This window comes from Megascapheus bottae, chromosome 10 (genome assembly GCF_031878675.1).
Source record: "Megascapheus bottae isolate mThoBot1 chromosome 10, mThoBot2.hap1, whole genome shotgun sequence".
Lineage (NCBI taxonomy): Eukaryota > Metazoa > Chordata > Mammalia > Rodentia > Geomyidae > Megascapheus > Megascapheus bottae.
This window is the reverse complement of record NC_143518.1, coordinates 57,727,195-57,754,477: the sequence shown is the minus strand read 5'-3', so window position 1 is coordinate 57,754,477 and position 27,283 is coordinate 57,727,195. Positions and strand designations below refer to the sequence as shown.

General features: G+C 46.9%; 1 protein-coding gene across 3 annotated transcripts in view; it reads left to right on the top strand.

Moving 5' to 3' along the window:
* Lgr6 (leucine rich repeat containing G protein-coupled receptor 6) overlaps positions 1-27,283 on the top strand; it is a 115,607-nt gene that overhangs the window by 48,192 nt on the left and 40,132 nt on the right. For 2 of the 3 annotated variants that reach the window (XM_090341423.1, XM_090341422.1), the window contains 2 exons: positions 17,042-17,257; positions 23,038-23,109. In XM_090341423.1, the coding sequence (XP_090197549.1) occupies positions 17,042-17,257; positions 23,038-23,109 (288 nt within the window). Of the gene's footprint in view, positions 1-17,041; positions 17,258-19,327; positions 19,336-23,037; positions 23,110-27,283 lie in introns of those variants that run through there. The other variant, XM_090341424.1, reaches the window with a different exon arrangement.

Below are 27,283 nucleotides of genomic sequence, written 5' to 3'. Positions count from 1 at the left end.
CTCTGTATCTCGTCTTATAATAACAATACAAAAAATTTTAAATCTCAGGGACAGGACTGACGCCCTGAGTTTAAGGCCCAGTTACCAGCTCATGCACACACACACACACACACACACACACACACACACACACACACACACACACACTCCTGTGTGTAGGAAACAGGTGGGCAGGGCAGGTCTCAGTGGCCCTCTGGGGACTGAGGCTTGTCTCATAGGCAGCAAAGGTGCTATAGCGTCCTCCTGGGTGATAGATGTGTCTGAGAGAGTGTGGTCCTCCAGCTGTTCTCAGTGGGCCTCAGAGGCCATGTTGGAGGCCAGGACTGAGGCTAGTTAGGAGGATAGAGCAGGATAGGGGACACTGCAGTGGCTATGTGGTCAAGTCCAGGGAAAGGTGAGCACAAAGAAGGTGAGCTGAAGCAGGTGAGTCTCTTCCCACTGCAAGCTTACAACTCCTCTCCTCCTCCTGCCAGTGCCCTTCCCTGCCAGGCTACAGGCTAGGCTCCCTCCCCTCCCCTCCCTCCCTTTTCTTCTCCGCCCCCCTCACTCCAACAGCCAGGGACTTAATTACACACTGACGCAATTGGTTTTTAAAAAACATGTTTATTTTTGTTCTGACTCATTGTAGAAAATTTAGAAAATACAAAAAAAATTAAAAAATAAATAAGAAGAAAATAAAAATCAGCCACTATCTACCACCCAGACACAATGCTTGTTAACAGTTCTGTGTCTTTCCTCTATACATGTACAAACTCTATTACAAACTCATAGTTCTTTATAATACATTAGGTTGAGGCTGTCTCTTCAGAATTACATTGATGTTTCACCAGCTTAAGAATTTTATCTTTATTTTTGGTTTAGTTTCATTTGAGACAGAATATCACTTTATAATCAAGGCTGGCTTTGAACTCCTTATCCTCTTGACTCAGCTTCCCAGATTCTAGGATTATAGCTATATGCTACCATGTTCAACTTTTAGTTTTTATTTTATTTATTTATTCATTTATTTAGTTATTTATTTCCTGACAGTGCTCAGGGCTTGAGCACTGTCCTTGGACTTTCTCAAGGCTAGAGCACTACCACTTGAGCTTCAGTACCACTTCTAGCTTTTTTCTATGTATGTGGTACCGAGGAATCGAGCCCAGGTCTTCATACATGCAAGGCAAGCACTCTACCACTAGGCCAAACTCCCGGCCCTGTTAGAAAGTATGTGACTCCGTGATGGTTAGTTTATTTACAAAGTTGTGCAACCACCAACACCCTATGATTCTAGAACATTTTCATCATCTCCAAAGGAAATTCTTTCTCTTTTCTTTTCTTTTCTTTCTGGTCCTGGGCCTTGAGCTATGGATCTGGGCTCTGTCCCTAAAGTTCCTTTTGCTCAAAGCTAGCACTATACCACTTGAGTACACCACTACTTTTGGCTGTTTCTGTGATTAATTGGGGATAAGAGTCTCATGGACTTTTTCGCCCAGGCTGGCTTTGAATCACGAATCTCAGATCTCAGCCTCCTGGTAGCTAGGATTACAGGCAGGAGCCACCAGCGCCTGGCTGACATATGACTTCTTTGACCAGGTTTCCAGGGTTCTTCTATATTTTATCAGCATGTATCCAAACTTCATTCTTTTTGGTTGTTTTGTTTTAAAGACAGGGTCTTACTATGTAGCTCAGACTAGCCTTAAACTCACCACCTTCCTACCTCTGTCTTCTAACTGTATGACATTCTATTATATGGATAAACCATGTTTTGTTTTATCTGTTTATTGGCTGATAAACATTTGAGCTGTTTCTACTTTTTGGTAATTCTTCAGCAATGTTTATACTTTTCAGAGTACAAGTTTTTCACTGTTTTGGTAAATTTACTCTTGTTGATACTCATAAATTGAATTGTTTTCTTAGTTTCCTTTTTTGGGTTGCCCAATGCAAGTTTACACACGTAGATCTGATTTTTGTGTGTCGATCTTGCTTCCTGCAGCTCTGCCCTTCTTGTTTATTTGCTCTAATGGCTCATTGTGGTATTTCAATATCTGATAAAGGAAATCCTAATCTATATATATATGTATATATGTATGTATATTTTGTTGTCGTTTATTTGTCTTGGGGCTTGAACTCTGGACCTGGGCACTGCCCCTAAGCTCTTCAGCTCAAGGCTACCGCCTTATCCCTAGAGCTGCAGCACCACTTCTAGTTTTTTTATTGGTTAATTGGAGATAAGCATTTTATGGTCTTTAGTGCCTGGGCTGGCTACTCAGCCTCCCCAGTAGCTAGGATTACAGACATGAGCCACTGCACCAGGCACCCAATCCACATTTTGTCAAGTTTTTTCTCACCTTTCATTGTTTAGTGAAAATTTTAATCTTTTCCTCCTTTTTGTGATATTGGGAATTGAACTGGGGCATTACACTTGCCTGGCAGGCATTATATCTTTTGCCTTTAGAGATTAGGATCTCCCTATCTGCCTGGGCCAGTCTCAGACTACAATCCTTCTACCTCCACCTCCCAAGTAGCTAGGATTACAGACTTGCACTAGCATGCCAGGTTTTAATTTTATTTCTAGAGAATGCTTCTACTTCTTGCCAAAAATTACTGAGGAGATCTAATTGGAATTACATTGTCTATACAGTAAATTGTAAACACTTTACATACTTAACAAAATTTAGTCTTCTCCCACAGAATATATTATTTCTCTTAATTCAAAACAACTTTTATATATCTCAGTAATCTTTTTGTAGCTTTAGGAGATTTTTCCCTATTATTTATGAGCTTTCTTTGGTAGCTTTCCCTGATTTGTAGGGAATGTTTGCACCATTGCATCTTGCGCCTGTTGTTGGTATTTAGGGACGTGTTGGGGTATTGTTTTCATTTGTTTTCCACTGATATAATGAAATACTTGAAGCGGTGTAATTTGTAAGAAAAAGAAGTTTACTCACCCCATGGTTTTAGAAGTCCTCTGGAAAGGGTCTTCTGACCACATCACAACATGGCGGCTAGTGTCTCAGTAGGAGTGCATGCAAGAAGGAGAGATCTTGTGGGAGCCCTCTAGACCTACCTTAACCCCTTCTAAGGGTGATATCACCCAGACCTAATCAGCTTCCTTCAGGCCCCTCCTCTTAAAGGTTCTTCCACCTGTGAACATCACCACACTGAGAACCAAGCTTCTAGCACATGAAGCTTTCGGGAGACACACTCAAACCATAGTGTGAATTTATACCATATGCACACAGGATGTATGTGTGCATTTTACTCGTATCTAGTCACTTTATTGAATTTGTTTATTCACCTTAAGGTTTCAATATTGATTCTCTTAGGCTTTTAAGTGTATGATTTGTAGGTATCTAATGTTATTTGTAAGTAATACTGATACTCACTTCTGTTTTTTCCTATACATTAGAACTTTCAGAAGAATGAGTAGCTATTGACAATTATTATTAATAATTGGGGTTTGAACTCTGGGCCTCATTCTTGCTCAGCTTGCTTTTTTCACAGCTGGTACACTAGCACTTTAGCCACACTTCCCTTCTGGCTTTTTGGTGATTAATTGGAGATAAGAATCTCTCAGGTTTGTCTGCCCAGCTTGGCTTCAAACCTTGGTCCTGAGTAGCTAGGGTTCCAGGTGTGATTCATTGGCACTGGCTTTGTAATGCTTTTAAATGGGCCCTGTACCAGATGCAGTGCTCCCAGAAGCTGTCCTCTTGGGCTCCTTGGATCTACCTTAAGTATATTTTAGCGGCATTAAGTAAAATCACACTGTTATGCAACTGCCACCAATGTCTATGCACACACCTCTGTTCATCTTGCAAAATGGAAACTCTGTGCCCATAACAATAACCCTCATGGGTCCCGGGCAATGGTTCTCCACGCAACTTCTGACCATTCTGGGTGCTTCATAGACCTTGGACCATACAGTATTTGCCCCTTTTGAGACTGGCTTATCTCCCTTAGCATAATGTCCTAAGTATTCACAGTGTAATGTGTTAGAATTCCCTCCCATGTTGAGGTGAAAGAATCACCCATTGTACATATGGGTCACACTTGGTCTGTTCCCTTGTCCCTTTGATGGCTACTGGGTTGTTTTATCTGCTGGCTATGGTGACTAGTTCTGTTGGGAATACCAGTGTAAAAATATCTCTTTCGGTCCTTGTTTGAAAAGACCTTTGAATAGAAGGACCTCATCTAGATGTAGCATTTGTCACTGAGGGGGTGGGGGTTAAAGTCAGTTTCTCAGGGTTTTGATCATTCTCTATCCAGGCCTAGTTCAATCAGCTTCTCAGATAGATACCTAGAGAAGAGGTTGGTGTGTGCAATTCCCAGCCAATTCTCTGTATCTAAGCAGATATGCATCTGCTGTAGCTTTGTGTCATTGTATCTCTCCCTCAATGGTGGGGTGGGTTATCAGATTCTCCGCACCGACTATATGTAAGTGTACACCGGGTTTGGTTACAGCCCAGGAAACTGTAAGCGATACTCAGCTTAGGCTTATGTTCTGAGCCACCCGATGTAAAACTTAGAGAGGTGTTGTAAGTCCCATCATTTGAGAAGCTTTTTGGGTGATGCAACTGTGAATCTAAGGTAGAGGACTATTGCTTTGCTGGGCGTGATGGTACATGTCTGGAACCCCAGCAACTCAGGAGGCTGAGGTGGCAGAAGTGGGAGTTCAAAGCAAGCGTATACTACATAGTACGAGAAGAACAAGGAGGGGAGAAAAGGAGGAGAAGGAAGAGGAGAAGAATTGCTGCTTTATCTCAAGATGTCATGATAGAGGCCACCAAAGCTGTCCACTGTCTGCCTCAGGAGAGCCCTTGCTGTCAAGAAGCTCACTCTTAGGTGCAAGCTGCCTCCTCCCGTCCCCTCCTTGTCACACTGTTTCTAGTGAGGTGAAGCCTGGGCGGGGGAGGTGGGGTGAGTGGCACATTGACTATTTTGAAAGCACGTTTGCACAGGAACATGGCTGCCAGTGTTCTGATTGAGTGTAGGCAGAGGAGAGGGAGGGAGTAGGGCATCCTTCAGCAGAGCTGCACTGGTCCCCACACATCCCCTGCACTTTCGAGAGTTCCTCTCACCTCAGAGTTGGCAGGAAGCTCAGATTCTGGGTTCATGCTACTTTTGGTCCACGTCTTAGTTTTACTTGTTTGCCTTTCTCTCCAAGGAATTTAAGTGAAAACATGGTTAACTCTTCCTTCCTTTTATTTTATTTTGGGGGGCTGGGGCTGGGGCTTTAACTCAGGGCCTGGGCACTGTCTCTGGGCTTTTTTCAGACATGGCTAGAGCTCTTGAGCCACTGCTCCACTTCTAGCTTTTTTCTGGTTAATTGGAGATAAGATTTTCATAGACTGTCTTTCCATGGCTGGCTTTGAACCACAGTCTTCAGCTCTCAGCCTCCTGAGTAGTTAGGATTACAGGCCTGAACCACCATGCCGGCCCCTTTTTAATTTTTTGTGTCTATACTAGGGCTTGAACTCAGGGCAGGGGTGCTGTCCCTTCACTTTTTCACTCAAAGCTGGTGCTCGATCACCGCTTCCACTTCTAACTTTGGCTTTTTGCTAGTTAATTGGAGATAAAATCGCATAGACTTTTCTGCCTTGGCTAGCTTCAAATAGAAATCCTTAAATCTCAGCCTCACTTCAGGAGTGAGCCACTAGCATTTGACCTTTCTGAAGTTCTGTTTTAACTGGACATAACTTGAATGTGGTTGATTTGTTTCGTCCCTGGACTGGAGGAGAGGGATTGTGGCTTGTGTGCCCATGTGTTGCAGTGCTAGCACAGGCTGGGGAGTGGAGGGTCTTGGGGACCAGTTAGGAAGGACTGAGAGGCTGAGAACTGGAGGGAGCAGGACCAGGTGTGTTGTGTGGGAAGGCTCTAGAAACAGATGTTTAAAGTAGAGCTTTGAAATGAGGAGAAACAATTGAAACTGAGGACTTAGTCTATACAAAGATGCAGCGATGGATGCCCACAGACTCTGGGCAAGACAAAGAAAGGCAGAGAGGTGCTTCTTTAGCTCAAATGGAAAGTTGGGAGGACTTTCCACTTAGTAAGGCTGATGACAGTGTCATTCAGGGAAGGGATCTCAAAAGCCCAACTGAAGAGTTTTGGAGTTGACTGAACACAGATGATTCTAAGCAAAGCAAAATCACGGCATGGAAAGGACTCCCTAGTTTGTGTGGATGGAGGGATAAATGGATGCATGGATGTGTGAATAGGTAGATAAATGGACATATGGATGGATAGGTGGTGGATGGATAGATGGATGGTGGGCAGATGGATGGATAGGTGCATGCATAGATGAGTGGATGGGTTGATGGATGGGTGGGTGGGTGGGTAGATGGATGGGTGGGTGGGTAGATGGATGGATAGTTAGATGATGAATGGATGGATGAGTGAGGAGATGGGTGGGTAGATGAATGGTTGGATGAGGTGTGGGTGAGTGAATGAATGCATGGACAGACAGGAGGTAGAGAGGCTGAGAAGGATTAATACCATACAGGTGTGACTTCTTCAGTTCTCACACCAGCCCACAGGGACCCTGGGAGCTCTTGAGGATGAGAAAGTAGAAAATAGATTACGGGAAGGGCTTGAATCCTTAGTAAGCAAAGCCAAAACTAATATGAGCTTTTCTGCTCTCTTCTTTGCCTTCTCCCATGGTACCTTTACAAGTGTTGATACATGCCTTAATTTTTTCCTGATGTCTATCTCAATGTCTGCTAATAGTATCTTTAAAACACTGGGATGTCACTCGCAGTCTGTCACCTTTAACTCTGACATCACTGTGTCCTGTCTGGAGAGGCAAGTTGGGAAAATCCTCATCTGTCTCTTTATCAGCCTCAGCTGCTTTTGCCAAGGGCAGGCATCCAGGCCCGAGCAACCACAGGACCCAGCTCCCAACACGTCCAGCCAGCCAGGCAGGTCCCCAGAAACCAATTTGATGTCTGGAATCCAATGGCTGGAGGATAGGAGAGAGAGAGATGAGATAGCTTTTTGTATTCCCCACCCCCAGATTCCCGGATTGTCACCCACAAAGCTGGCCTTCTGCCCAGATCTCTAGGTCCATGTCTTTAGGGGAAGCTCATAAAGGCTACACAGTCTCCTGCCCACCTCCCCCCTTGGAGGGTGCATACTTATTTTTATATATTGCTGCTGAAGACAACACAAGGAATGGCTTGCAGGAATGTTCAGGTATGGTCTTTGATGTATACAAAGGAAGCAGCTTCCCTGCCTCCTGGGGCTCTAGCACCCATCAATTCTCCTGACAGATGGAGGGGAAGGGTGGCTTGGGTATTAGCATGGCCTGGAGAACAAGTTGGAATTGCCTTCATTTTAATATTCCACTTTTGATCTATCGGAAGGCTGACAGTAAAAGGGGAAGGATCTTATTAGGTGGTATAAATCAGAACTGGTGAAATCCCTTTCCTCTAGCAAACTAAGACCTTTCCTTGTATAAGGAGAGGGAGGAAAAGGGATGCCCTAACCCTAAACTGCCCCTGTCTCCCAAGTCATGTACAGGAATGCGATGGTTAGTTCAACGCTCTTTCTGCCTTCCCCCAACCCCACAACAAGGTCCTTTGAAGTTTCAAGCTCTTTCTGGCTCAGCTGGCCTCCCCTCTCATCTCTATGACTTTCACTCCTGAGAACCCATCCCTGAGCATGCATAGCCTCTGACTCCCAAGGAGCTTAGTTTTAGGACTCTGTAGGCTGGACAGGTTCTTTCTGAAGGCCTAGTAGGCCTGGTGATAGGCTCCATATGCAGAGAGCCATGACTGTGGCACCAGGAATGGGGCCCAAGTGCTGGTGTGGAAAATGGCTCTCGGAACCCCAGCTTTCCGAGGACATAGCCAGTAAAGGGATAGGATCAAGGGACCACTAATCTTGCTCAGAGAGTCCTGGACTCAAAGCCCATTTCCCCATCTCTTTACTCTCTGACCCTGGCTAAGTCAGTTGGTCCTGCAGTGTTCCTTGGGTGAATGGGGTACCTTGCAGCTCTCATTTCTACAGTAGTGGGCTCTTCTTCACAAGACGTTCTCTGAACAAGGCTTGGAGTGCTCCTTTTTTTAGAGATGGAACCCAGGATCTCAAACATGCTAAGCAAGCTCTGTACCATTGAGGCACATTGGCACATTCCCTGCCCAGTGCCCATAACTTGATGAATACAGAACACAGGTTTGAATCTGGGGTATGTAGGCTACTGGTGACATATTTGCCTAATGTGTGTGAGTCCCTGGGTTCAATCATTAACACCAGGCAAAAAGGAGGAGGGGGAGGAGGAGGAAGAATAGGAAGAGAAGGAAGAGGAGGAGGAGGAATTCAAAGGAAAGCTATTGCTTTCCTCCACTTTAATGGCCTGACTTCCCAGCTCCTCATATCTCTGACTCAGAGCTCTCTGAATTCCATGTCTGTGTCTCCTTTTCAAAAGTTACTCTCCTCAAAAAAAGTGATTCTCTATTAAAAGCTTACCAAATAATACTTGCCAGATTCTCTTAAACAATAGCAGACCAATTCTATATCCTAAAAGAAAAATAGAAAAGGACTCTCCAAAATGGTAAGATGTTAGTTTCCTTGAGATGCATGAGGTGGTGGTGTTTGCTGGGGCCTTGGCATGCCATTATATGCTTGTCACATGGCCTGTTCAGCTAGCTCTCTGTCTTGGGAAACACATGGGCACAGCATAGAATTTGCCTAAGAAGGTTTAGATTCTTAGTAAGACAGAGCCACAGAACCTTTAAGTTACTCCTTTCCTGTATAAGTGAAAACAGATACCAGGGAGGGGAAACAGAGGTTCCTGCAGTCTCAGAGCTCTGTCAGATGTGTAAGCACCTCACCAGCCTCTCCCCGCACCTTTCCAGAGAGGTCTTTCTCAGACTCAGACTCTTCCCTCCCAACAAATTCTTCCCAACTATCTTTTCCTTCCTATCAAAGGCACCTTCTCTGCCTTACCCACACCCTCTGCTCTCAGCACATGCAGTTGGCTAGCTTCTCTCTTTCATGGAGGTCTTTGCTAAAGACCTCTGTATCTACTCTTTCCTCTGCCAGAAACATTCTCTCACGAGTGGTAGAACAGCTTCCTGGTATGCCCTGGTTCAGTCCCCAGCACTGCAAAAAGGAAAACACAAGCTGAATATAACTGTGGCCTAGTTTCAGGAAAAACTCATTCAGATGTTCTATGCAATCTGGGGTCTTCAGGCAATTTTTCAGGAGAAAAATCAACTGAGGTGAACACTCGGGTAAAGTCATTCAAAAGTCCAAAGTTGGTTGGGTACCTGTGGCTCCCTCCTATAATCTTTGCTACTCAGGAGGCTGAGACCTGAGGATCTCAGTTGGAAACAGGTCCAGGCAGCACAGACCATGAGACTCCTAATCTAATTTATCAGCAAAAAGCTGGACATGAAACTGTGGTTCAAGTGGTAGAGCACCAGCCTTAAGCAAAATAGCTGAGTTCAAGCCTCCCTCCCCCACATGTCTAAAGTTTGCCCTTTTGTTCCTCTACTTTGACTGAATTAATTCTCAGCTTCCCATCTCTCTGGCCCAGAGCTTGCTGTGTTCCCACAGTTATTCCTCAAGCCTCAATATGGATGTTACCTGTCACCTCTTCCGGGAAGCCCATCCGCTTTCATATCCTTGACTTTGTCCCCTCAGTTCTCAATGTGCACTATCCCCAGACACTCCTCCCACCATGACACAGGAGCTCAATGTTCCCAGCTTCACTATTGCTTGTTTATTAGTTCAGCTTCCCACTGAGCAGGACAGGTCTCTGTATCAGAATGTCTTCTCACACAGACATGAGCTAATTTCTCAGAGCTTCCAGTTTGACAGCCACTAGCTGCATGTGTCAATTAAAATGTCATAAAACTGTTAAAAAAAAACTTGTGGAGGGGGGCTGAGAGTTTGGCCTAGTGGTAGAGTGCTTATCTACCATGCATGAAGACCTGGGTTTGATTCCTCAGTATCACATACATAGAAAAAAAAAAAAAAGCTGGAAGTGGTGCTGAGGCTCAAGTGGTAGAGCTCTAGCCTTGAGAAATCCCAAGGACAGTGCTCAGGCCCTGAGCTCAAGCCCAGGACTGGCAAAACAAAAAACAAACAAACAAAAAAACCCAAAGGTTCCTTGCTAACACTAGCCGTGTTTGAAGTTCTCCCAGCCCCCTGTGTCTGGGATGCTGGCATTAGAACTGACCACAGTATTGGTATAATGGTAGGGTTTGCTACTGTTAATCTGTGGATTGAGTGTGTCTGTCACGAGGGCCATTTCAAGCAACTTGACAGACAGTAGGGGGACCCTGAGGGCAGTAGAGGTTGTATAGACGCCATAGGAACCACAAAGGGCTTGGAGCAGCATTGGTATTTGCAAAGGAAAGACACATGAGTCCCTAGGCCTAAGCTGGTGGCATCTGTGGGTAGCTCACTTGGTCCCAAGTGGACAAGCCCAGCTGCCAAGTAGGGCTAGGTCACACACCTCCCTATGGAGCCCTGTGCTTTTGGTGCGGTGGCTGGGTGGTCGGGGGAGGCCAGGGCTTTTCCTCTGCTCTGCAGGTGCCAGCCTGCTCCCTGCTGGAAACCTTGCAATCACTGACAAGCTCTGGGTCAGGGCTGTTGGTCCCTTTAGGCGACCAGTAGCACCTATGTGGAATCTTGTTCCTATAGAATAACTATTTCTATAGTGGTGACTTTTCCTTTTATTTAATATTCTCCTTTAATTCTGCACCCCCATTAGGGTGAGAGATACTCTCCTCTTCCCTTTCCCTCTTCCCTCCCTTCCCACAGTCTACTGAAAGTCAGTCTGCCCCTACACAGGGCCTGAGTGGGGTTTAGGTCTCTACCCTCCCAGCTTCTTCCTTTTTCTCCCAGTCCCAGAAATGAGAAGAGTGGGAAGCTGGACCCACAGCAGTTGAGAGAGGGCTGACTTCATGGCCCCACCGTCCGCAGGGCCTTGTGCTTAGGATAGGCCTTTTACTCTCATCTTGAAATTCAACATGGTTTTTGAACAAGGGCTTTGCATTCACATGTTGCGTTGGGTCCAGCAAATTATGAACAGTCCTACTCAGAAAACTCATGAGTGCTTAACAGCTACAGCGGGGACTGGGCCAGCCTGAGTCAGCTTAGGCCAGAGGAGCTTTACCAATATCAGAGTTTGAACACTGGTCAACAACTGAGCTTTCAGAATCTGAAGAGGGGAAACTTGCCCCCATCCCTTCTCTGCATAGCCTAGCAGGCTGAGGCCAAGGCAGCCCTAGGGTTAGCTGGAGATCCTTTTTTAGGAGAGCAGGACTAGGTCATGGAGGCCGGGAGGCCCACCTGCCTCCGGTTGGGTAGGAAGCAAAGCTCCTTCATGCATGTGTCCAGCCCTGTGGAGGGCCCCTCAGGGTATCTTTTCTCATGAATTCTGGTTTTCAACCTCTCTCATCTTGAGGCCCCCTGTCCTACAATGTCTATGTCCTCTTGCATCATGTAGCCCAGAGCTAGAGAGAGGACCTAAGTCATGGCTAACCTGAGTCTCCTTTTACCCTGCTGTCCTGTTGGTGTCTCTAGGTCACGATGACCTCTAGATTCACAGTCAGCTGGAGCTTGGAAGGCAAGTGCAGTCAGCCGCAGGTCCTTTAGACCTGAGTCTGTCCCTTTGGTCTTGTATTTGACTAGGTCTAAGTAGGATAGGGATGGAGTAGAGAAAAAGATTCCAGAAAAGTCTATCAGATCAGTCCAGTCTTCTGTGAGCAGAAAGAGTTGCTGGTTTCCAATTAGAAATACATTTTCTTTTTTTTTTTTTTTTGCCAGTCCTGGGCTTGAGTTCAGGGTCTGAGCACAGTCCTTGGACTTTCTCAAGGCTAGAGCTCTACCCCTTGAGCCTCAGCACCACTTCTGGCTTTTTTCTATGTATGTGGTACCAAGGAATCGAACCCGGGTCTTCATGCGTGCTAGGCAAGCACTTTAACCACTAGGCCAAACTCCCGGCCCTAGAAATACATTTTCAATAGCCAAGAGCAATCTCTATGTCCTCACATCTCTGTGCAGAAGTCAGGCTGGTAGTGCCCTGATTTTTGAGCATTCTTTAGAGAGAGAGAAAGAGAGGTGGGGGGAGAAAGAGAAAATACTGGGGCTTAAACTCAGAGCCTCACACTCTCCCTTAGCTTTGAGCCACAATCTCAGATTTCTAACTCCTGGGTAGCTAGGATTACAGGTATGAGTACTGGCACTCAGTTTCCTGAAGCTATTCTATTCAAGGCTGGTACTCTACTGCTTAAGTCACACCTCTACTTCTAGCCATTTGCTAGTTAATTAAAGGTAAGAAGCTCATGGATTTTTTTCTACCCAGATTGACTTCAAACTAGGATTCTCAGATCTCAACCACCTGAATAGGTAGGATTATGAGCAGGAGCCACTAGCGCTGGGCTTTTTGGGCATTCTTTTGATGTCTCAGGCTGCTCCTATGAGATGAAGGAGGCTGGTAGGCTCTGTCAGGCTCCAGTGCATGTGGTTCTGAGTTTACATGTGGCCTTTGTGGGTTACTGGTAGGAACAGCCTGCTGTCTAATCTAAACCTCTGCTGCTATAATTGATTCCCTGCAAGGTCCTCATATGCTCTTACTCAAGAGGGACCTCCTCAAGGTCCACACTCACTAAGTGTGCTATGACCAGACACCCTCAATCTGCCCCCTTTCTGCCTCAGCTTCAGCCCTTGGTGGTAGGAGTGTGAGGAGCAGTTTGGCCCTGGAGAGGTTAAGCTCTTTCCCCAGAGCCCAGGCAAGCCCGTACTGGCCTGTTGGGCCCTGCTAAGTTGCCCCATTACCGCAGGTAAAAATTATAATCAGAAAGCACTCGAGGGGCTCAGGCCCACGTGGGAGAAAGAGACGAGCTGTTGATTTTATTCCAGAGCTTAATTGGTATAATTGCTCTCTTCCTGCTGCCAAACCAGAGTCAGAATTGGCTCTCCCACCTGCCGCTGGGGAGCTGCTCAAAAAGATCCATGTCTCAAGTGGTGGATTCTGCTGATCAGAGGCTCCTTCAGCCCCTTTTTAGCCCCAGATTATGGAGGAGTGAGGGCCCATTGCCACCGAGGACTGGGGATCCCTGGGGAGCCTCAGCTCTGGCTCAAAGGGGCTGAGTTCCTTTGGCAAGCTGGGTAAGGAAAGAGTAGGAAGGATTTCTCTGTAGCTAGGGTGTTGACAAGGGGAGTCTCAAAAGGCCCCTGGGGGGACATGCTCAGTAAAAAAGGGTAGGGGGCACCAGTAATCTTAGCTACTGAGGAGGCTGAGATATGAGGACTGGGGTTTAAAGCCAGCTCAGGCAGGAAAGTCCACGAGACTCTTCTCTCCAATTAACCACTAGAAAATTGGAAGTGGAGCTTTGGCTTAAAGTGGTAGAGCACTAGCTTTGAGCAAAAAAGCTCAGGGACAGTGCACAGGCCCTGAGTTCAAGCCCCAAGACCAACAAATAAAAGGGGGAGGGTGGGCCAAAATTACTCCTTCCTCCTCTGCTTGCCTCCCCTCTGGGCAATTAGGGCATCACATCTAAGGGGTCTCACAGTCAAAGCCACCAGGACCTACAAATGCCAGATGTTCCCTTCCTTTCTGGAGTCCTCAGATCCCTCTAGACAGTCTCCTTATTAGGAGGGGAGGAGGAAAATGAGAATAGTCCAGGATAACCATGCCACTGGCTGAAGAAGAAAATCTGGGGCCATACTTGATGATGCTTAAAAGGTCCTCAACTGGATCAGATAAAATATTAATATAAAATATAAGATATAAATCATGTAGGGGACCCACTTCTACTAAGAAATTATTTCTACTGTAGCTGAAATTCAGACTTCATCAGGCATGGTCCCAAAATATTGCATGAGACATCTATATGCTAAAGGTTATTTGTTATATGAAATTAAAATAATTTGAATATGATTTCTGAAATGCATGCATTTTTACTCACTATATTCATTAACACTACATCCATGAACACTACCCACCCAGCCCACCCCATATTCAGCTGGCCTGAGTGGAATGCCAGGATGCCCGACTCACACCACAAATGCATGGCATTCTTTCAGCAAACAGCTTAATTCCCTTCACTGCTCGGATCACAAAAGTGTAAGAAGATATAACCCTTGCCTACTCTCCCGGCCCCTGGCTTGCCCGGTAACGTCAGGAAGCAGTCCTCACTCTGGAGCCTGCTTTAGCATCAGTTCTTCAGAGAGTTAGAAGCCCTGCTGAGAGAATGCACACTAAAAGGGTGCCTTGAATCAAGTCACTTGTTTCCATAGACTGGAAGGTTGACAGTGTGCAAATGAAAAAAAAAGAAGTATAACGAGGTCAAACATCAGGGAGATGGCACAGCTCAGATTCCAACTCAGATCGTCCAGCTCCAAAGTCTATATCCCTGGCCATCATGCCACGACACTGGCACACTCCACAAGGTCACGGATTTCGGCACCAATCTGTAATACCTCACCCCACACCTCAGCAGGCTCTGGCACTTGCACACCTACCTGGCCACCTATTGAGGAGGCCTAGGGTTAAGTCACCTGACTTGCTCAGACTGACCTCCCAGTCCCACTCCACTCCAGCGCTGGAGGACATAACATCCCTTCCCTTAGGTCCTTGCTCCACAACACAGGGTACAGGAAACCACTGACATCAGTACCATCTGGACCTTGTTAGAAATGCAGAATCTTGGGCCTCACCCCAGAACCCAATTTATATTGCTATTGTTTATATTGCTATTGTTTCATGCTATGTAGTCCAGACTAACCCTGAACTCCTAACCCTCCCACCCCAGGTTTCTAAGTGCTGAGGTCATAGGTGTGCCACGCCATGCTTAGCTATGACCCCTAGGTGATTCATTGGTTCGTATGCACTTTCATGTCTTAAAGCACTGAATCTTCCATATGGTGACCACAGGTAGCTGGGCAAGAGAGCAAGATGGAATGAGGAGGAGAAGGTCACTGCTCCTCTGGTCTGGCGCTCAGCTGGTCTCAGGAGACCTTGCTCTTAGACTGGATCATCAGTGACTCAGAAGATGAGAAGTCTAACTCATCCTGGTTATGTGAATGACAATGTGTCACAGTAGACACTGTGTCCGATGCTGGATTCATCAAGCACCTAGCACAAGGCCTAGTTGACAGATGGCCTCCTCTCAGTGATTTTGAATGAAAGCCCTCTGAATCTCCTGCTTCCGAATCCCAAACTGGCAGTCTGACCAAGCACACCAAGGAAGCTGGGAGAGACCATCCCGTCAGGATCCCGGCAAGGATCCTCCTCAAAACATCCCCAGACTTTTCCTGGCCTGGAGAGGCCATCTTGGGAGCACAGCACCAAGGGCTCAGCTTTCCTTAGGACCACAGACACACACTTAGCATCGGGCAGAAGGTAGCTTTTAGACAGCTTTCTTCAGGGAAGACGGGATTTGAACAAGGAGTGGGAGGAGGTGAGGTATCACAAATGCTGGTGTAGAGACAGAAAAACTCAAGTGCTTGTGTGGAGGGAGGAAGAGGGCACATCTAGCTAGCTTTATGAGGTCAGATGGAAAAGTCCTAACAACCCACTGGAGGTGGGGGGGGGCAGGGAGGGACAGGGGCCTGGCTGGTCTGACAGGTCTGGGCATTGCCATTTACAACTGCCAACCTGATGGGTAAATTTTCAGAGCCGCAATGTTTGACTCCCGGTGGGGAATGCTGCTGCCTTCCTGGAAGCCTTGGGCTGCAAGTGGCTCTAAGTGACAACCATGATACCAATAATAATCACTGTTTTCATTTACTGAGCAGCAGTTGTCATATGCTGGGCACAGGGCCAGGTACAAGTAGGTGGCCGCTGGCCTCTCAGCAACATCATGAGTGGCTCCCTCATTTAACGGAGCTCAAGTTGCCCAAGGTCACACAGCTAGTGAACCAAAGAGCTGGGATTCAAAGCCAGCTTCTCTGACATCAAAATCCACGTGTGTCCCGTTTAAGGACATAGCTCCTTTAGTGTGCTCATCCTAGCGTCTCCAGTTTGCTCACAAATAAGCCTGTCTCTGCCTGTAGTGCCAGCATCACAGGATGAATAAGGTTCAGTCTAAGTCCCAGACAGACTAGGAGACAGAGACATTGTGTATTGATAGACTATAACATGACTTGAGCACATAGGTAAAAATCGAAGGTAGCAATCTCCTTGGTTTGTTGATTGAACTCTTGTAGAGCTCAATCAGAAGTTATCGTGTTAGCCTGGAACCTCTGTGCATAGACATAGTCATACCATCTGTTCACCTGTTCTGACAAGCAGCAATCGAGCGTTCTGTCTATGGCATGCTGGCACCTCCCATAGATCATTGATCCAGCCAGGCACTCCAGGAATTCAGTAGGATCTCCACAAAGTTATCCTCGAGAGGATAGGAAATAGTTGGTGCTAGCAGTGGGTGACAGAAAGTGGCTTACATCTTTAGTTAGGAGCACAGGGATATTTTCCTGTGCTAATGCTGGGGATAAAACTGTTACATGGCCTCTGAGTAGATAGGGTTGGGAAAGACAGTGTCACACATGGAACGGAGGTGCTATGGAAAAGGTCTGGAAGCCTGGGGAGATGGGGAGAAACACTGTGTATCTTCACTGGGCCATGGGTCTAATCTCTCTGTGTGCACTGGGGTTGAACTCAGGGCCTGGGGTGTTATCTTTTATCTTTTTCAATCCAAACCAGTATTCCATCACTTGAGCCACCCTTCCACTTCTGGCTTTTTGCTGATTGATTGAAAATAAGAGTCTCATGACCTTTTCAGGGCTGGTTTTGAACCTTGATCCTCAGATCTCAGCTTCCTGAGTCGTTAGGATTACAGGCAGGCAGGAGCCTCAGCATCTGGCACAATGGGGCTAATCTTGAGCCTGAGAGGAAAAGCTGGGCGCCATTAACAGAAATGTGTGGCATGCAGAAATTAGAATTATGGGCTGGAATGGAGGCCAGAAAGGGTGCATGATACACGGGAACCAAGTCACAACTTCAGTCTCTGGTACTTCAGAGGCTTCATCAGGGGGCTGGTTGGTCCTGCCTGAGCTTGACCTACCGGTGCCTGGCTCAACTCTTCCCTATCTTCTCTTCCACCAGGCGTCTAGATGCCAACCTCATCTCGCTGGTCCCGGAGAGGAGCTTCGAGGGGCTGACCTCCCTCCGCCACCTCTGGCTGGATGACAATATGCTCACAGAGATCCCCGTCAAGGCCCTCAACAACCTTCCTGCCCTACAGGCCATGACCTTGGCCCTCAACCGCATCCACCACATCCCAGACTACGCCTTCCAGAACCTCAGCAGCCTTGTGGTGCTGTGAGTGCTGATGTAGCCCTTTCCTTGGTGGGGTCCTGCAGGGGGCTGGAGGATGCACGTCTTCTCGTGGATGGGAAGCCTGGCTAGCTTTGTTCTCTCCTGCATGTTACCAAACCTTCTGTTTAGTTTGTCCTTTGTTGAAGATGAGGATGGCTGCCTGCTGTGGATCCCATGGGATTATCTTGAAGCTAGATGACATTTGCCTTATAGAAAAGTGTTTAGAGAGACACCAAAAGACCAAAGTACCATCATCAGAAAATAGGAATTAAATTAAGATGTTATTTTTCTCATTATGTAAATATAATAACAACACTATACTAATTGGGATATAAATCAAGAATTTCTTAAATAATGTCTATCATATTTGACCATCAAACAATACATTCATGTGTTTTGGCATAAGGATAGGATAAATTCATCTCATTTCCCAGGCCTAAAGTAGCAGAAAAAGCCATCGCATGTAATTAGACAGTAAACTCCCATCAGAGTAATTACTTGAGAGATAGCATCCCTGGCAGCAGTGGGGAATGGAGTTAACTCTGCCTTCTTAGTGGGAACTTTAGAGTGCAAATTAGCTTCCAGCTAATTGCTGTGAATGATTGGTAAGTTCATAGGGTAATTACTAAGGGCTTACAGGTCATGTATAATTGCTTTGGGTTACATACTAATTGTTGCAGAAACATGGCTCAGGAACATGCGTGTTAGTGACTTTGCTAAGTGGTAGAATTGCCTTTCCCGCTCTGGGAAATCTGGTGAGATTTTCCAATCTTGGGAATTGACAATGCTTAGTTCCACATGAGCAATGAAAAGGTAGGCAAAAGTATTATTTGTCTAATGGTGTCCCGGGATTTTGGAGAACCAATAAAAGGAGCACAGTCCACCCTTTTGGAAGTCAGTGGGGTATTTGTAGAAAGCCAACAGAACAAGGTGATGATATATCCTGTGACATCATAATGGAATAGAGTCAGATCTTTAAGAGGAATAAGACTACTGGAAAAATGAGAATTTCATGAACCCAGGGCTTTATGCATGCTAGGCAAGCACTCTACCACCAGCCCCCAGCCTGAGAAAGACAGTTTTAAAGACGTCAAGAGGGCTGGGAGTTTGGCCTAGTGGTAAAGTGCTTGACTAGCATGCACAAAGACCCAGGTTCGATTCCTCGGTACCATATACATAGAAAAAAGCTGGAAGTGGTACTGAGGCTCAAGTGGTAGTGCTCTAGCCTTGAGAAAGTCCAAGGACAGTGCTCAGGCCCTGAGGTCAAGCCCAGGACTGGCAAACAAACAAACAAAAAAGACATCGAGGGTCTGGACTTTGGCCTAGTGGTAGAGGGCTTGCCTACATGCATGAAGACCCGCATTTGATTCCTTGGTACCACATAGATAGAAAAAGGCTGGAAATGGTGCTGTGGCTCAGGTGGTAGAGCTCTAGCCTTGAGAAAGCCCAAGGATAGTGCTCAGGCCCTGAGTTCAAGGCCTAGGACTAGTTAAAAAAAAAAAAGAAGACATCGAGAGGAAGTCAGGAGTGTTTGGTGAATGGGTCAGTCTGGTTGGAACAGAGGATTCTCATGCAGAAAGTAGAAGAGGCTGGGAAGGAGAATTTGGGAACTCACAATGTTAGAACAAGGATCTGGACTTGGTCTGCTAGTAGAGGAGAGGGGACTTGGAAGTTTTCAAGTAAGAATGCAATGGGTGAATTTTAGGAAAGTGAATGGATGAATGGATGGATGAAGGAAGGATGAATGAGGACAGAGACCAGAAGATCAGTTTGGAGGCTCTACATACAGCTTAGTGAGGATGAAAAATGGATGGAAGAGAGGATTATGAGAGGGATGTTTTAAGGGAGGAATTGATCTGTTTTAGAGGTTTCACACAATAGAAGACCAAGAGGAAAGGGAGTCATGGATGACTTAAAGGTTACCTTAGAAGGCAGAGAATTGGCCTACAAGGTAGGCCTGTTACCGATGTAAGAGACCTGGGAGAGCCATCCCTTTTGCCTCTCACATATGAGATGGAAGAAGGAATGTTCCAGAAGGAAGTGACCATGAAGAGGAGAGGAGTCTGAGGAACATTGTCCAGGTGAGCTCTCGGGAGATAAGCAGATAAGGAAGACTAGGCTTGATAGGAAGCAAGAAAGAAGTTCAGTCTAGAGGTGTGAACAGAGGAGGTAGGGCATCTTTTCAATCCAAAACTGTGCTGCGCATGCATGCACATCGTGTGTGTGTGTGTGTGTGTGTGTGTGTGTGTGTGTGTGTGTGTCTGTCTGTCTGTCTGTCTGTCTGTCTGTGTGAATTGTGAATTTAGACTTGAAAACTCAGGGTCTCATGCTTTGGTTTGGGTTCTCATACCCTTACTTGACTTTTTCACCCTAGTCTCAGGGACTTTCCTGCCTGGGCCAGCTTTGAACCACAATCCCTAGATCTCAGTCTCTTAGGATTGCAAATGTGAGCCACTGGGGCCCACCTCAGTCACTGCTGATTATTGAGCTGCTTTGATAATGTCAAACCCTTCCCAGGGCACTGACAGGACCATGTAGCAGCATTTCAATGGACAGCAGTGGTGGCTTAATCTGTGGTCTAATCTGTGTCTTCATCAGGCTCTAAGCCAAGCATCAGCTCCAGGCTGGGCTACTGGAGGTATCCAGGACTCCAGGGCTTGAATGAGTGTTTTGGAAGAGGGAGTTTGAGGAGGGCTGGATCTGGATGTCTAGAAACCTGAGACAATCTGTGTCAGAGCTGGCAGGGAGGGTAAAATGTAGGAAATTGAAAGAGAGTTCAACAGGAAGCAGGAGGCACGATAGGGCTTGGTGATAATCTAAGCTATTCAGGAGCCTGAGACCTGAGGACTGAGATTCAAAGCCAGCCTGGTCAGGAAGTCCAATGAGACTTTTTTCTTTCTTTCTTTCTTTCTTTCTTTCTTTCTTTCTTTCTTTCTTTCTTTCTTTCTTTCTTTTTTTTTGCCAGTCCTGGGCCTTGAACTCAGGGCCTGAGGACTGTCCTTAGGTTTTCTCAAGACTAGAGCTCTACCACTTGAACCACAGCATGATTTCTAGCTTTTTCTATGCAGGTGGTACTGAGGAATCGAACCCATGTCTCCGTGCATGCCAGGCAAGCACTCTGACCAGTAGGCAAAACTCCCAGCCAGTCCAGTGAGACTCTCAACTCCAATTAATCACCAAGAAACTGAAAATGGAGTGTCAGCCTTGAGTGAAATGCTTAGGAACACTGTCCAGTTCCACGTACATACATACATATATACATACATGTGCATTCTAAGGAGCAAGAACCTAGTCCCAGAAGGTGGGGACTGTGATTTCCTGCTGGACTAGAAGCTTCCTGGGGGCAGGGTCTGTTTCCCCACTGGAGTCTGAGAGAGGAGGTAAGGGGGTCAAAATAGACAAGAATTTTAAACCCCAGTCTCCAGACTTCCCCATCCATGTTGGAGGAGTCCAGCCTGTGGCCTGTGTATCTGAACAACTTCTTGGAGGCCAGCCTGATTTTTACCCCTTGTAAATGATTTTCTTTTCCTGCCTGAAGATGTTTTTAAATTCTTGAACTTTAATAGCATAACTCAAATATGTCACAGTGGGGCATGTTCTGCATCTAATTTTCCTGGAACAATGTATGCTTTCAAGCAGCAGATTCTGTTCTTTTTTTCTTCCTAGAGAATAGTTGTGTGTGTGTGTGTGTGTGTGTGTGTGTGAACATGCTCCCAAGTCCTAGAGCTTGATCTCAGGGCCTAGGCCTGCTCTAAGCTTTTTATTGCTGATGGCTAGTTCTCTACCATTTGAGGCACAGCTCTACTTCTGGCTTTTTGGAAATAAGAATCTCACAGACTTTCCTGCCTGCCGTTATCCAGCTTCCCGAGTTATTAGGATTACAGGCATGAGCCTCCAACACTTACTTGCAATGTCATTTTTTTTCCTTTTATCTAAAAAAAGTTGCCTCTGAGGGGCCGGGAGTTTGGCCTAGTGGTAGAGTGCTTGCCTAGCATGCATGAAGACCCGGGTTTGATTCCTCAGTACTACATACATAGAAAAAAAAAGCCGGAAGTGGTGCTCAGGCTCAAGTGGTAGAGCTCTAGCCTTGAGAAAGTCCAAGGACAGTGCTCAGGCCCTGAGCTCCAGCCAGGACTGGCAAAAAAAAAAAAGAAAGTTGCCTTTGAAATATTGGGTTGTTTTGTAGCAGAAGGCAATTGTGATCCATTTCCTTCTGTCTCTCACTCAGAAGCTATTTTTAGGAGCTATTTTTCCTCATTCAGTGAGTACCAGCTTGCTGCCTGCCTTTCTTTCTTCTTCCTTCCTTCCTTTCTTCCTTTTCTTCTTTCCTCCTTTCCTTCTTTCTTCCTTTAATCCTGGGGATTGAACCAAAGGCCTTAAGTACACTAGGCAAACACCCAACCCTTGAGCCATGCCCCCAGGCTTTCAAGGTCCTATTTAACTTTCATCATAACATTTTGGAGTATGAATATTACCTTAATTTTATTTCATTTATTACACAATATTGTGGGGGTGAGGAACAAAGGACCTGACACTTGCTAGGAAAGTGCTCTACTACTTAAACCATGCCCCCAGGCCAAAGAAGCCTTTATTTTACTTTTCTGGCTTTTGGAAGCCAGAAATAGGGAAGGGAAAATATCTGTTATGATTTGAGGGTATGGGGCTAGGTGTGGCACAGACCTGTCATCCCAGCTGTAGAGAAGGCAGGAAGATCATGGTCCAAAGGTTAGCATGCCACACAAGTATGAGATTCTATCTAAAAAATAAACGAAAGCAAAAATGATTGTGTAGAGAGAATAGGAGGTCCTGAGTTTAAACGTGTGTTTGGGGAATATAAGAATCAGATTTTGTCTTCTTGTCGGTTCATTTTTTGGGGCAAAAAGGGATGAAATACTTTCTTGGCTGCCAGTTTTTGCAGTGTTCTTACATTAGAATCTTTTCCCTGACTTGTTGTTCCTTAATATGCTCAGTGTAGGCCGGTTCTTGTTTCCATTCAGTTTTGTTCAATAACAATTAGCAGAAGAAAATTCTATCATTTATTTTCGGTTAGCTATTTATATCTTGAAAATCTCTCCCAAACTGAGGTCCTTCTTTCCTTCAATTCACACCTGCTTTTGGCCAAGGCCTTCATCTGCACAGACACGCCTGGCTCACGCTCACCTCCCCACCTCTGGGCACACTCTTCTCCCTGTTCTGAATGTCCTGTGCTCAAGGGCCCATCTATCTTAGGCCCTGCTCAGGATCACCACCCCTGGACAAGTTCTTCCAGTTCCTCCAGACTCACCATTCTCCCTGCTTTCTCAGTGTGTCCACAGCTCTCTCCAGTTGTAACAGAAGGCTTAGCCTTAATTATATGTTGTCTGCAGTGGTTTGCTCTTGGCTCCTCTAGGAACGTCTGGCCACTGAGTCAGGCTGGCTGGGTCCTAGGAAGAGAGCTATAGACGATGCCTCAGATGTGAACCCCTCTGACATCAGGCCTCCCCCCTCCCCAAGTGCTTAGAAGAAGCTTACTTTAGTCCTGGCCTGGGGCTCTCCTCGCCCTCCTTCCTTCAATAGGAAACTCAGAATGATGTATATAGTCTGTGGTCAATATGGCCTCGGAGGTGGTGGCTTCCAAAATCAGTGTTGGCCAAACTGTTAGTCCCTGGAGACAAAGGATTTGACCACTGAGGTCATTCTGTCCATGTGTCTGCCTCTGCTTTGCTCCCCCTGTCACTGTGTGCTCCTCTGGCCCACCACAGCGCTGTGACACTCACTCTGACGTGTCTTTCCTTCCCACACAGGCATCTGCACAACAACCACATCCAGCGTGTGGGGACCCACAGCTTCGAGGGGCTGCACAGTCTGGAGACATTGTAAGTAATGGAGGCCTGCTGCAGCCCTGTCCTGCCTGGCCAGGGGACCTGTGATCCTGGAGTCAGGGGTGTGGGCACAGAAAGGAGCAGTGGGACTGAGAAGCAATCGTCTGGTTCTAGTCTTATCATTCGCATGTCCTCCTAGCACTTTCCATGAACCATCATTCAGTATGAATTCCAAGTGGGCAGAAGGGAATTCACAGTGAGACCAGAAGGAAGCCTAGAATCCCCACCAAAACTGCAGAGAAAGGTGAGGTGTAAGGAGAAGCTAGAGTTAGGTCGGGAAGCTAGGAATCCCTAAGGTATGGGGCTAGGCCCAGCCGAATGGCAGTTTTGATGTCTGTTTAAGGGTGCTGCTGACAGGGGGAGAGTAAAACCACAGAGAAAAGCCAGGAATTGTTTGCCAACTGATCTAACAAGCTAAATGATTAATGGGGAGATGGCCCATTCAGAGCTCCATCCAGCGTGACTATAAAAAGCACCCAAGCTGTTGACTCTTAAAAAGCCATATTATTCACACATCATCATCCTGGAATTCAGTTAAGGTCAGAACATACTCGGGCCCTCCCATCACTTCCTCTGGAACCCTGCCAGTCCCCACAGTAAAGTAGGTTGAGTGGGCCCCAACTGAGCAAACAATTGGTCAGGCCCTACAAGTGTGGCTGGCCATGCCAACTGAGGTCCTTCAGCTCCTATGGTGCTGGGGAGAGAAGGACCCTCAAGTCACCAAGTATGAGCCAGTGGAAGGTAGGAAAGGGCTCATAGCGTGCAGAGTCAGTCATGGTCCTCCTTTTCTGCCCTAACTAGCTCCCCATTTTCTACATACAAACAACAAACATCTCAGAGCATAGCTTCTGAGGGGAAGGATTTCCAAGAAGCATAAGCAGCAAAGGAGACTATGCTGGGAGATGGGCTGTAACCAGGAAGCTGCTTGTTAGGGAAAACCATTTGGCAGAGTTTATCCCAAGAGGCCTCTAATGTCAGTATTTTGGTTTGTGGGGAAAGGGAGGCTCAGACCAAAGCACCAGTCTTCTTGGTATGTGTGTGTGTGTGTGTGTGTGTGTGTGTGTGTGTGTGTGTGTGCGCGTGCACACCAGTCCTGGGGCTTGAACTCAGGGCCTGAGCACTATTCCTTAGCTTTTTCACTTCTGAGCCACAGTTCCACTTCTGGCTTTTTGGTGGTTAATCAGAGATAAGAGTCTCACTGACTTTCTAGGTTGGCTTTAAACCATAATTCCAAGATCTCAACCTCCCGAGTAGCTAAGATTAGGAGTGTGATCACCAACTCCTTTATTCTTCTTTCCTGTGATGTTATGGTTATTCTTGGGCTGGACAGTGGCAGGAGAAATGGTAGAATTATACACAGCTTTCCCAGTGTCCTGATGATCCATTAGCTTCTGAGTGTTGGGGACTGGGGTACAGGGCAACAGGCTGGGTGTCCTGGTCTGGTGTCAGAAACATTAGATCCTTTTCCATTATGCATGACTTGAGCTGTGTGCTCCTCCCTAACTGTCATGGACAGGTGGACAGTTAGAGATGTATGGTGTAGCTCATTAAATCACTACTAGTAGTCTAGTGACAGACAGCACCAATTTGGGCAGTGCAACCAGACAACACGGGGTGCTTGCTGTCATCTCCCATCTGGTCACGTGTGACTTGTGACCGGGGATTTTGAAGACTCTTAAATGTGAGAGATAATCATTTCCTGGGAGAAGCCCAAGCTCTGTAATCCATAATCCATTCTCCACCTTCCCAAAGCCCCCTCCCTACTTCCATAGACTCAGAGCTTTTGAGACAGTGCTTGATTTCAACAGCAGGGCAGGAGGGGGTCCTACTTCTATGGACCTGGAATGTGGGGGCTGTTTGCTTCGCTGGGAAATCAGGTGAGGAAGGGGCACACATCCTGGGTGAGCGCTGGCACCTTAAGAAAGCCAAGCAGCTGTTTCTTCACTTTTGGGGCATGCTGCCTAATTCTTTCTCAATTAGCCACTGGATGGTTGCGCAGGGCATTTGGCTCAGCTGGTGCTGGCTACATTTCAGAGCAGTCCTGCCGCTCGGCGCCCACTGGCCCTTTCATCTAGCTACAGGAGTGTTTGGCCCCATGACACAAAGCCCAGGGCTGCGCCCACTCTGTAGATGGGAAAGCCAAGACCAAGAAACAAGGGAAAGTGCTTCCAGACAACCTGCAGGCCCATGAGAGCAGGTTGTGGGACTTCCCAAACGCCTCATGCCACAGTCGTCTTCTCCGCCACATGTCGCTCCTCATCACTACGACTGACCTTACAAGGCTGATTATGTCGATTCCACGGAGCAATGCGGATGAGGTTAGGAGCCATACACGCCTTTCTTCTTCCCCAATCCTACCCTGAGGACTGCCATCTCCGCAACATGGTCCTCCCCGCTGCTTGTGCATGCGAATGCATGCCCCCCCTTCCCCTCTCCCCCGTAAGCCAACTTTTGATCTCCCATTAAAAAGAGGGGAAAGTGTGTTCTTTATCCTCTGTTCCCCAGTGTATTTTGTTGGGGAGCCTGCGGGGGAAGCCAGATTGCAAAGGGGGCTGAGGGTGTGTTGGGGGGGGAGTGGCTATGAGAATGAAAGGAAAAAGAAATGATAGTCGAGCCTTTTAATTGCTGCATAATTGGCACGCTCGGCAGCCTTCAGTTATTACTCGGGAGCTTTCATGTGAGCTTCTCACTGGAAGGGTATTTCTCCCTCAGGCCCCGTAAATCTCTGCCACTTAGACCTCTCTCATCTCTGGCAGCACATAGAAGATCAAACCCCCACAGCCTAGGCTGTGGTTTGGCTCAGGCTGGGGTTTGGCTCATCTTTGGAGGGAGTGCAACCCCCAGCCTTACCACCTGGGGGGAGGGGCCTGGTGCCGGCACGCACACACATGGCCACACAGGATCCCCAAAGTAGGCACATGCAGTGCCCACAGCACCCGGTGCACACCTCCCACCATCCTCACTCTGCGTACACACCACCACCTCACATCAACACAGTACATAAATGTCCCCCAAACACACCTGCCCAGCCCAGCCTCTCTGGGGCCCTCCTCTCTGGAAGTCAAGAGGCCTGGTTCCAATCTCAGCGTCTGCATCAGCTGGAGTATGTGACTTCACATCTGGAACTCTCACCTGCTTCACCTGTGCAATTGGCTACCTCAAAGGAGAGAGGGAAATGAGAAAGTGGTCCACCATGCTCTTCCATTGTGAAGCATCAGGCAAATTGCAATGCTTTCCCAGGGTCTGAGGCAGAGTACTAGTATACCGCCTCCTGTTGAGCAGGTCAGCCTGCAGGCTCCACACAGTCCTGAAGAAGAAATCTTGTTGTGCTCCCAGGAAACCAGATGTTTGGTCGCTATTGTAGATTTTGCCAAGGAGGTTGACCCAGAGGTATACAAGACATGCTCTGTCCTGCATCCCCTGCTCCTCTCCCTCCCACAGTGGTGATAACCCGCCACCACCTGTTGGAGAACTCTGAATCAGAGATGGTCTAACCTCCAGCCTGGGCAGTAGCATTTTCTTCACTTTCCAGATCAGGCCAAATCTCCAGATTTGGGTTAGTTGCCCAAGTTTCCATAGTTTGGAAGTGAGGAGAAACCACTCGAAAGTCATGGTATGTTGTTCTGTTTGGCATTAGCACTCTCAGGGGCAAGTCAGTTACAGGATTTTCTAGAGATCTAGGTTGAGAGATTAAAGCAGTCACAGTATAGAAGAGTTCTGGCAAGGGGACTGAAACAGGTACCTGGTCCTCCAAGGCCAGTGCTTGGAATTGCAAGCTTGGAGACTCAGGTGGCTGTCCTACCCTGACGGGTAGCAGTCCTCAAATTCCCAGTTACCCAACAAAGAAATTTAAGGATCTAGAATACCATTGCCTCCCAAGGGGCCCCACCCTCACTCCCTACATCTGGGATTTTGATGTTTGCATCTCGGTAACTCACAGGGGTTTCCAAAAAGCTTCTGGGATCACTGAGCTTCCTCCGTCCTTGGGCTTGGGCTTTGTTACAACCTTGTTAAACAAATCAGCCCTAACTAGAACCCTTGCCGGCTGAATATTTCTCTTTGGAGGAGAGTCTGGGCCATAGTGAGAACAGAAACACCCTGGCACCCTCATCGCTTGTCTTAATCAGAAATATGAAATCATACATTCCATGTCAAACCTCCTCTCATG